The 11,677-nt window shown below is 38.8% G+C and overlaps 1 protein-coding gene across 1 annotated transcript; it reads right to left on the bottom strand.

Moving 5' to 3' along the window:
- Positions 1 to 555: 555 nt before the first annotated feature.
- Positions 556 to 11,430, bottom strand: chmp2ba (charged multivesicular body protein 2Ba). Its single transcript, XM_067603275.1, has 6 exons — positions 11,224 to 11,430; positions 7,997 to 8,088; positions 5,322 to 5,516; positions 4,074 to 4,176; positions 3,652 to 3,758; positions 556 to 2,529 (listed from the first exon to the last, which is right to left on the bottom strand). Exons 1-6 carry the CDS (start codon positions 11,255 to 11,257, stop codon positions 2,416 to 2,418), a joined length of 645 nt encoding a protein of 214 aa, XP_067459376.1. The 5' UTR covers positions 11,258 to 11,430; the 3' UTR covers positions 556 to 2,415.
- Between the last annotated feature and the right edge of the window lie 247 nt (positions 11,431 to 11,677).

Raw genomic sequence — 11,677 nt, forward strand, 5'->3', positions numbered from 1 at the left:
CTCTCTGAGTGCATTACAAGCTTTTACTTAACTAAAAAGAATAAGTTTGTACTCCAGTGTCTTGTGCTTAAAGCATGATTTATCCTCTTAACTACAAATCACATATACTTTACATCGCAGCTAACAGTTTTTTGCAAACCATGCTGGTGTGTGTTAGATATTTGGATGTAAATTTTCTGTTTTCCTAGACATCCACTGGTTTACATTCATTTCTGTATGACTGCATTGCATCATTGCAGATTGATTGAAGTCTCTGCACTGCTTGACATAACGTCACTTTGACAAAACTTAATGCAGACTTGATGTGCAAATGTGACGTATTAGACAATTAGAGCAGATTTCGAGAGTCTGCCATTTAGTTTTCATGCCATATGGAAATGAATGGAAAGGCTACCTGGGATGATGGTAAACTGCATCTGAAAGTCTAAAACTGTACAGCACTGATTTTACAATGTCAGGAAAAACGTTAAGTATACATAATTTTCAGTTATGGAGTTAAAGGCTGCAAAAACACTGGCATGGTCCTTTAAAGGGAAATATACACTAGAGAGTCACCAAAATTTACCTGAAGAAACTTTATTACTTATAAAAGCCCCTGTACATAGTCACTTTACAATGACCGAGGAAACAAACAAAGATGAGGATACATACACTTAAAAAGTGTGGAAATTTCCAAACAATCAGATTACACTCAAACAATGTCAAAATCTGTTAAAACATTGTTTTCGCTCACAATCAGAATGATTGTTAAAAGGTAAAGGAGAGAATTATTTTGCAAGAAATAAACAAAAAAACAATGTATTATGTATTGTACATGTCAGATACATGCAAGAATGACATTTTTATTTTATTTTTGGCAATAGAAACAAAATGCCAGAGAGAGCGTAAGACAAAAGACTAAATCAACGTCAGCAGATGTCAGTGTCACTCTCATGAGGCCTGAAGCTGACTGACACATGATGAACTGATCACCGGATAGAAGAATCAGCTTCAGCTCTGAAGAGGAGAGAAACACCTCCTGGATCACAGTGTGTTAGCAAACACTTCCATCACATCGTGGCTGTAGTGTGTGTTTGTATGTTTGTGAGTGAGGCAACTTAATACAACAAATGAAAGTAACTGCACAGCAGCTGAAAGAGAAGAAGGACTGCAGGACCAGTGTCATCCTACAATCACTGTATAAATCCCATGTCCGATATAAGATACACAATCAGGCAGCAAACATCAACCAAAAAGAAAAGAAAAAAAAACTACCCTAATTTGATTACTCAGTAGTATCAAACTATCGATTTAAAACTCTTTGATATTCCAGCCTTTCGTAAATTCCAATTTGTGTTTGATTACGTTTTCTCAGACGATCTGTACAGCATCACGACCTCAACGCTGTTAATTAAATGCTAGCCAGTTTGCCCTCAGATCACTCCGTTTCACAATCTCATGCATTATTTTGAGGTGAAGTGAAGACTTTATTCTCGCCCGAGGGCAATAACATCAGATACACATTTCACATGCATGTGTTTCTCTGAATTACATCTTCTCCTGTATCTATGGTAACATACATAAGGATTTTAAAAGCATGATAATTAGCTAGTTGTTTCATTTGTTCTGTGACAATTGCGTGATGATGCATTTTCTCGCTTTCACTTGCATGGTGAAATCTTATCTCTGATACTTTATGATGGCAAAGAAATTAAATGACAGCATCTTACCCACAAAATAATGGAAACATTTTACAGTGAATGCTTTAACGAGGACAGTTTGCCTCAGATGGAGTGAGTCAGATGGCAATAAAGATAGTGGGTAACTAGTTTGAGATGGAAGCATAAGTTCCATCTGCTTACTGACAACCCTTCAGCTTGTTTTAATTACCATGTTTAAGTCATTATAACGTTCTGAAAGACCACCCATCTTCAGTCACGTAAAAGCTTATGGAAATTAAACCAAAATATCAGATAGGAAAAGCTAATTTCAAGGTTGTTTACACTGTAGCCCTTATTAAGATGAAGATGGGTGGTAAACAACGGTGAAGGTATTCAGTACTCTTTATGTCAAGCATCTATTAGTCCACCTTCAGGCTGTGGCCACGCTGATGTCATAATAAATATTACTCTAGCATAAATAGATCAGATGTTCTGCCCTCATGATCTGTAAGGCGACCTGCCACAGAATGTCTGAATATATATATGTGATGTACATTAAATCTGTCCGTCTGCATGCCTTTGAATGTTTATATAAATATGTGTGTGTGTGTGTGTGTGTGTGTGTGTGTGTGTGTGTGTGTGTGTGTGTGTGTGTGTGTGTGTACCCATTGTTACACCTGAAGCACTTCAACCATGATCAAACCAGTGTCTAACAGAGTCCCAGTATTAATGTTGCACTGGTTCATAATGAGAACATCAATACAAAGGAAGACAATTAGTCCACTCCCAGGGCTCGGAGCTGTCTCTCGATCTCGTCGTCAGAGATGGTGGCTTGTTGAGAGGAAGCAGCGCCGGGGACACTCTTTCCTGCAGCTGGAGCTCTCACCATCTGGACACACGCACACACACACACACACAAACAGGGGCAGAAGAAAAATCCATTAGCATGCATGTTCAATTCAAACTTAACACATACACAAACACAAAGCTTTGTACTTGGTGTAAAATTGGCAGCCATGTACAGCTGCCTGCTGCCACTCCAAAGTCAAAGCTAAAACCTTTTCAAGCTCACTGGATTTATTGAAGCAGGTCTTGTCAAAAATATTGGAAAAAAACTCTTTTTTTGTTGTTCATCTCCACAGATTGTTGGTCTTATTTTTCCAGCATTTTTTAAGGTTTTTAAACTGGTATTATGTAAGTGTTACAACTCATCATCATAACATAATTAAAATATGTAGATCTCGGTTCAAACTAGAATTACCCTTTACATATGCTGAAAAACATTTGTTAGTTTCCACACTTATAAACATGGCAGCATAATTCCTGTGAATATAATAAATCTTTGTAATTCCTTTCCAGCTTTAGGGTTGATCCAAGCAAGCTTTTATTGTTCTGCTTTTCTAAGAAAGCACATTATACGAGAACATTCAGATTATTATTTGTCTTTTCTTGTGATTGAGCAGTAAGTGCCAAAAACAGTTTTGGGGCTTTTTGTGAAACTACCTGTTTGTTCTCTCCAGCTGTGGGTTCGTTTATTGGACAATTTGTAGGCTTTTATGTTGTTTTGTGAACGGTAATAACTCATTGGGGCCCCCAGGGGGAGCCCGCCTCTCAGCAGATGGCCAGCCTGGCAGCCACACAGACTACAGCAGACACACAGCTAGAAGAGCTGAGGGCTAGCCCCACCGTGTGGCAGCTGGAATACATTTTAACAGTCGACTAAAAGCCATGTGGAGCATTTATTGTTCAGCTAATGCTGCTATGGGATGTGTGCTCCATTAAGACATGTGTAAAATGTGGTAAAACTTTATCTTGTAACTTTTTTACTACAGGAAAATGATCAAATTGTATTTAAATTGTCTAATTTTTACCTGGATAGTGATAGTACTTAAATAAAAGTAAATTAAACTAAATGAAACAATGGGTTTAAAAGTGTTTTCTAACAGCATATAGTGCAAAGTAAGGATTTGTACTATACTTTAAGTATGAAAGCTGCTGAAACCTGTCTTACCTTTCCTGAGATCTCAATGCCGATCTCATCCAGAACCTGGTTGACAATGTCCTGAGATTCCTCTTCATCTCCAGACTCATCAAAGATCTCATCCAAAGTGTCGTTTACTGGACAGACAGTGAGACAGGGAGGGTGAGGAGAAGCACAGACGAGTCAAATATACTGATTTTCAATCACAGTTTGGACTTTAGAGTCAGACAGAAGTTGGCTTTTTTTTGGAAAAGAGCTATTTTGCAATCAAGTGTGTTTAACTGGATGCTTGTGTGTTTGCATTTACACAGAGAATTGAAAAGCTTCTCCAACTATACATCATATATTTTTCAACACGTCACTTCTCACACCGTTCACATACATTCTGACAATCTGGTTTTGAGAAGCCTGTAAATACCAGAGCTCTTAGTGTGTGCACTGCATGTCCTTACTCATTTCCTCGGTCATGCCCATCTTCATGTTCTCCTTCTGGAAGTCTTGCATGGTCTTTAGGGTCTTCTGTGGATCCATCTTTTTGTTCACTGCTTGCATCGTCTGTACATAAGAAGGTTAGAGAATTACTCTCAAGGTTGTCAGCCGATCTCCCATCATACTGGATGTTTCAAGACTTTTCAGTGTGGCCTTCTTTTCAACATAGGACGACAAAAAAAATCCCAAAAACTAAATTCAACTGGGATAAGTTTGGTTAAATTGGTGTTGATATAAAGAACCTCTATTCTCACAAAAATACTAAAGGTAAATCACTTGACATGGCAAATTCCCAAGGAGTAGTTTACAGCTGATTTCTGTACTTAACACATATGAGTGGGAGTCCCAGGGTAGTATTACTTAGGTTGAAATAGGGTTTTAAAAGGCTTGTTCTGCATCCATTAGCACATTAGGATAATAGAGATGCTACAAAAAACAAAAACTAATTCAGAAATTATGCATCCCCCCCCCCCCTCCTCCTTCCTGTGAAAGATCAGCACAAACATGGCCTACTTTCACAGCTGAGCCTGACAATAGATAAGATATATTCCTGTCTCCACTTTACTGTCTTTGACATATTGCTCCGAACCATGTTGATCCACAAGTCTGATAACTGAGAGAGGAAAGTGTTGCACTATTCATCGAATGGAAGCTGCGACTTCTTCTTTCTAGAAAAGCATTTAATCTTTGCATAAATAAACTCTGTGTGTGTGTCTGACATAAAATGATTCTCTCAAACAGCCACACAACAACCTCATCACACTCCATTAATCTGATCCTAATTATATTTGACCTATCTATGTTTGTCATGTCTGACTCTGTACAGTGCATCGCTCCTGGCCAATTACTACCTCTCACACTTTATTAACAACGCTGAGACTCAGCTTTAGACATGAACAGATCCCACATTAATACTTTAATTACAACACTGAAATATTGATACCAGTAAACACTGAAACTAGTTCATGTGCAAAGTCGAAGGATGCAAGAAAGAAGTTCTGGTTTTCTACTTTTAAAATATTTTTGGAAAATCTTTTGTTTCCAGTTTTCTTTAACAAATTTTTGACAACAGCTTGTATTCTAACAGACGTTAATATCTAATCTGTTTTTTATTTGCCTGTTAACAGTGCAGCCCTTTTAACATTTAAAAAACCAGACCTCATACCAGTTGGAATGAACTGACGCTGAACTGCCAGGTTCAAGGATCTTACCTTGGCTGTGGAGGACATGGCGCCGGCCATCTTCATTTGGGAGTTCATGACCTTCGTCTGCGTAGACATGGAGGTGACCTTGGAGCTGACGGCGTACGTGCGGTTCTTCTGCTTCCGCAGCTGGACCAACTGCTTGGCGAGGATCTTACACGCCTCCCGGTTACCACTCTTAGCCATTTTCTTGATCTCTGCCTCCTGGGAAGGGGAGAGAAGGGGGGGATTGGGATTTGAGAAATAGGTACACTTTCTTACACTTAGAGTTGTGTCTGAATATTTTCTACTAAACACTAATAGTGTGTAAATCTTACCGTGTGCATTGTCCATATACAAATTTTAAAAAAAATAGTTTTTGAAGGGGCAGTAAGCAGCCCAAATATACTGTGGATATCTGGAACAAATCCATTGAGGCTACTGAGAGACTAGATATGAATTATGTTTAGAAATAATGTTCCTTTGTAAGTATAAAAATTAAGAATAATCACATAGCAGAGCAGCTATCTTGCAAAACAGAGAAATTTCTATCCAAATAATATTTTGAGAACTTCATAGTGTCGGTGAACGCCACCAATTCACCGTCAGTCTCGGCGATACGACATGCTTAACCGTGTTAAAAGCCACATTAAGATCCAGGAGAATCAGGATGGATGCAGATGGGTGATTTTAGACATCCATCACTTGTCAGAGAAGCTTCTTTTCTGTCTATATTTTCTATAGTGTGTGTACACATGCACACACACACACACCAAGAATTGATAAATAAACATATCCACAAATCTCCAGAGAGACATAAGTATTAGCAAATATAGACACAGTCTATAATAAACACAGTCATCAAGATCAGGCCTTACTTACTGGCAAGCAAATACATGCTTTTAGCTTTAGTAAACATCAGAATATACACAAATGCCCACAGGGATTGTGTGTGTGTGGGCACGAGTGTGTGTGTGAGCGTCCCAGGAGACGAGAGTGGAGCTCCAGGTTACAGTAAGCTAGCCAGACCTCTCAGCACAGCTACAACAGCACCAGCATGCTTTGTTTATTTCTTGTGTGTGCGCTGAAAGCATCCTCTCCAGGAAATAACAATCAATTATTAATGTCTGATTCTCAGCTCTCTGTCTCTCTCTCTAACACACTCACACACACACAACAGAGAGAGAGAGCAGGTGCATTAGTTTCAGTCTATCTTTGTCTGTTTGTGAATAGAGCAAAACCTCAAATTAATGCCAAGGAGGAAAAAAAACTAGAGCTGTATAAGAAAAAAAAAAGAAGACTGTGACAATAATAATGTCAACTGCACTGTCATCTGAAAAACTATGAATGCATTAACGGGGGGGAAAAATGCAGACGAGAGCAGTGGGACTGCTGCCGATGTGAAGCTTATAACGTCTTATTTACTGCCTTGTCAGGGAAGGAGGAAGGGGTGGAGGGGCGATAGATAGATAGATAGACATGAAAGAAGGAAGCACACAACTGTGAGGCTGTTCGCTTTGCCTGGTAGGAACTGGGAGTCTTTATGTATAAACTAAATGCTGCAGATTCCAGCTTCCATCCAAATATCAGGTGGATTTTACAGATGTTGTTTCAGAAAGCCAGATTTCATCTTTAAAATGTTTTTAGCATTGTCTCAAATTGTTCTAACGTCAGTTTAACAGCCATAACAAAAAAAAAAAAATAGAAATCTGTATTGACCCCAGTAAATGAAACTTCTTAAATAGAATGAACAGCAGATTAAAAATTGTTAAAAGAAACACCAAGTGTAACTATGATAAAATAAAGCAGATATTTTTAAGGCCTTATGTTCAAATTTCATAATTTTGAATCAAATTTTGATATCCTGAATGTAGACCTTCATGATATGTAAGTTTCTTTTCTTTAAGTCCTATAAAAATACATAAAAATGAAGAACGTGACTGAAAAGGTGCCTGGGTTTTGGGGGGAACAACCTGTGTCTGTTTTTTGCGGTATTGGCTTGCATGCAAGTGTGTGCAGACACACACAATGCGTGCATCGTGGGGGGCAACAGATGGTCATAATTGTGCTAAACTGCAAATATAGGTCATTTCCATACTGTAGCGAAGGTATCTTTTATTCAGAATGCGCAACAAAGCTTTAAAAACTAGACTAATTAGCGGAAATCATTAATGAGAAATAAAAAATCTGGTTCCCCGGGGAGGTAATTATGTCCTGTATGATATTTACTTAATACAACAAAGGGGAGAGGACACAGCCTGTTTCTTTCATCTTTCAGCCAGGGGAAATGTTATGTGCTTCTGTGAATATAGCCTTATCATGTAACTGTGTGTGAGCCTGTGTGAGTGTGTGTGTGTGAGTGTGTGTGTGAGAGAGAGAGAGAATATGGTCTCATTTGCCCGAAGCAAAGCCACCATACCAAATCTATCTTGTCTATTAATTTAGACCCATTAGCTAATCAGGCTAAATCCCAAATTGTAGGAAGTGGAGGTAGTGTAGATGCGTGTGTGTGTGTGTGTGTGTGTGTGTGTGTGTGTGTGCGTGTGTGTGTTGGGGAAACAGGGGGGTCTTGATTGGGCATTGATGCAATATGTAGAAATCTATGTAAAATGCCGTGCAAATGGATATTTTGTTTTTCCTCAAACTTTGTGTGTGTGTGTGTGTGTGTGTGTGTGTGTGTGTGTGTGTGTGTGCGTGCATCTCACCATTTGTTTCTCTTGTTTCTCCAGTGCCGCTCTGTCCCTGGTGATCTGTCTCTGGGTGCCACGCAGCTCCTTTGACTGTTCCTTGATTATGTCTAATGAGAGACAGAAAAGAAGACATCAGTTCTGTCAAAGCTACAATACCTTCCTACTATCACTTCCAAAATGCAAATACACACTTCTGAATTTATGTGATTACATATATGAACTTTTACTTTTGAGCCTATCGAATACGTATGATCTTTCACATCACTTGAAAGAGCTGCAACAATTGGTCGATTAATCAGTCGACAGAAAATTAATCGCCAACTATCTTGATAATTATTTTATCTGGATATCTTTGTGGTTGTGGACTGTTGGTCAGGACAAAACAAGACATTTTAGGTTGCATCTTGGGCTTTGGGAATCAGTGAGAGATGTTTGTCACCCTTTTCTGACATTTTATAGACCAAACAACTAATGATAAATCCAGACAATAATCACCAGATTAATCAATAATAAAAATAACCATTTATGGCAGCCATACATCACTTGTATTTCAATGGAAAAGTCAAGCTAAAACACCTTTGGATTTGCTACAGTTCTCGTCTTTTGATACTCCCTCCAAATACAAAAATGCAGCTAAGTGAAGTGTTTGATACCTGACATCACTCATGACTTGTACAGCCGACATAATCTGAAGCTGACAGCTGAACAGAAAGCACAGCAACAGCAGAAAAGATGTAGACAAGCATCTTTTTTCATATCCCGACCACCATCTACCATGTCCTCTCTTTTTCTTTAAGTTGCTCTGAAAATCTGTAAAGATGATACATTTTCAAGTTGGACATCTCTACATTTCTTGTGCAATAAAATTAGCTGCACAGCTGTGGGAGAAATCTAACACATCTATTGAGTGCCTGAATAGTGAGCAGACAGTGTGTGAGTGTGTGTGTGCGCACATGGACATGAAATACCAGAGTAATCAGCAGCACAATGAGACGGCACACTGACGCTGCCGAATGTGGAACTGCCCACACAAATACAAAGTGGCATCATGTGAGATGATGCATGACCCTGAAGTCACACCAGTGACGGACAACCCAAGCACACACACACACACACACACACACACACACTCAGGAGCTCCATAAAGAAAACAAATACAGTTACAGCTGTGTCTCTTTCCATTAACACTCTATTGTGGACTGGATACTGACTACAGAGTATGTACAGTGCTGACCTAAAATCAGATTCAGTCTAAAGTCTGAGGTGCTTTTGTATGTTGCAATATACAATGTCCTTTTCATCATTTTAAATGTAAAGGAATTTTCAAGTATTAAATAAAATTCTTAAAAAAAATAAAAAATCAATTAAGTCATGTCAAGTCTGGTTCATTTACAATACATCACCTTAAAAAAAATTACAAATTTGCCTCAAAGGGCTTTAAAATCTGTACAACATCCTCTATCCTTAGAAAGTGAAAAAAAGGAAGAAACCTCAGGAGGAGCAACAGAGGAGGGATCCCTCTCCCAAGATGGACAGACATGCAATAGATGTGTCTCCTGTCTGGAAACCTATGTGGGAATCTATGTGGAGTTTAGACATTATATTGGTAAAAAAAATAATGAAAAATTGAACAATACATTCCAAAGGAATTTATTCAGCTTATATTACCATAATAAATTATAGGAAATATGACTTTAGGGGCTAAAAAACAAACTTCAACAAACTGAAAAAAAATGCTTATTCTTTCTGAAAAGTTCACCAATCATGAACTTGGTCAAAACACGTCATAGCGTTGGACCACTTGTGAGAACGCCGCATGTATACGTATAAGGTGACGTGCCGACAACGTCTCAAAAGTGGGAGGGATATCGTCCTACAAATACGAGAGATTTCACCCCCACCCCCCTCCATTCACCAAATAATCAGAAACAACTTCAACCACCCCACCCAGGGGCAACAACCAAAACTCTGCGTCCAGAAAGCGAGAGATGAGAGAAATTAAGGACATGAGATGGGGATTTCAAAAATGTCTCCGCTGAGAAGATCTGATAATGGCTTGGCTTGGAGTAGAGGTAACACAGCGCAGTAAGTACAGTGTGCAGATGATCCGTATGAGTGAAACTGGAATGACAGTGATGGGAGGAGTAGGTAGGTGGTGCTATGAAAAAAATTTGTGGTAACATACAGAGCCTATTGTCAAAGCTGCAGAAAGCAGACTTTTAGATTTCATAAGTAATTCTCTTAAAATAACTTTGAGGTCCAGATGTGACAAGGATTTATCAGCCCTTCCTCTGGAAATCCAGCCCAAGGAGTCAATATAATCAGTATTTGAAATAGAATAATTGATTCATTAATTTTGACCTTGTGAGGCTGATTACCTCGCCTGCGGAAAAACACTTAAATATTAAGATTTGAAACACTTTTCAGAGTTTTGACAGCACTATACATTACTGACTAAAATTAACATGTCCTACTATGATGACAGCATGACACAGTGTCATTATTTCCAACATTACAGATACACACAGAAAAAAAAAAAAACCTTTGTGGTAATATTGCTGTTCACTCTCACAGCACAGGAAGGCCTAAGTCTGGACGAATAGAAAGTAGTAGCCTTTAACCAAATTAATGAGAGATATAAAAATATGCGAGATTGTACTGAGTAAGAGAAGTCCATGGATTTGGCTCAAATACTTGTGACATGCTTGTCAAAATGTCATTAATCTGACCAAATGATAACACAAAAATGATATAGAAACAACAGTCATATGCTAGCTATATGTTATATCTATCTGACATAAAGTATTCAGTGTTTTGACATGCGTTTTAGTAGGCTATAATTTGAGTTTATGTTTCCCGTTTCATTGGAGAACAATTAGCTCTAGAGTAACAACACAGAAACCCTCCTCCTATATTAAAAGATAGCTAACTAATGATTAACAAGTGGGAGCAAACCTAAATGACCGGAGTAACACCTTAAACTATTGTTAATGGTTCAATTGTAATCCAGCCATATACAAAATGACATGTTCGCCTAAAATACATTAAGTTTGGCAGAGCTTCAATGCCGTTTCTCGACTTCAGTCAGTCGTGTGATTGCTGGTTGAAACTAGTTGGACCCAGAACAGGTTAAACAAGTTAAATGGGGATGGTGTTATCTAATTTTAGATGGGAACAACACGGCAGTCTGTACACTCGGGCTAAAAACAAGTTAGCTAGCGCTTTACACAGAGCAAACTTACCATCGACAGTCTTCTTCTTGAAAAGGGAAGCCATGTCGCCGCTTTGTATCAACTTAAACACCAAATAAAAAAAATCCTGTACTGATATACTATGTGATTCCTAACGTTAATACCGCCGTTTAGCCGTCAAACCGGGGCGGTGGGTCAGGTTAGCAGCCTCGGCTTCCTGGTTGACTTTCTGTTGTTGGAGTTCCTCCCTCAGCTGACTGACTCAACGGCTCCACGTGACGTCATGGCGGGGCTTTTCTTGCTGCCTTCAAGTGTACCTCGTAAAAAACAAATAATGGAACCCTGGTCAGAAAAGTGTGATTCGCGCGTCGAAAACGAATTAGAGAAAAAATGTCAAGACTGTGGAGTCACCGCGTAAAATATACGGATACCAATGTGTACTTTGAACCCAGAAACTGATGTTGTGCAGTGCAGCTACAAGCTTAAAATGTGGCCCCAATATTAT

The sequence above is a fragment of the Thunnus thynnus genome, chromosome 11 (assembly GCF_963924715.1).
Source record: "Thunnus thynnus chromosome 11, fThuThy2.1, whole genome shotgun sequence".
NCBI lineage: Eukaryota > Metazoa > Chordata > Actinopteri > Scombriformes > Scombridae > Thunnus > Thunnus thynnus.

What these genes read in the sequence shown, in the direction of transcription:
- chmp2ba (XM_067603275.1), bottom strand. Translation starts at nt 11,257, where the DNA reads ATGGCTTCCCTTTTCAAGAAGAAGACTGTCGATG. An exon ending in AGAAACAAGAGAAACAAATG is followed by an intron (nt 5,517 to 7,996) that starts GTGAGATGCACG and finishes TCCCCTTCCCAG; the next exon opens with GAGGCAGAGATCAAGAAAAT. An exon ending in GCATTGAGATCTCAGGAAAG is followed by an intron (nt 2,530 to 3,651) that starts GTAAGACAGGTT and finishes GCGTGTGTCCAG; the next exon opens with ATGGTGAGAGCTCCAGCTGC.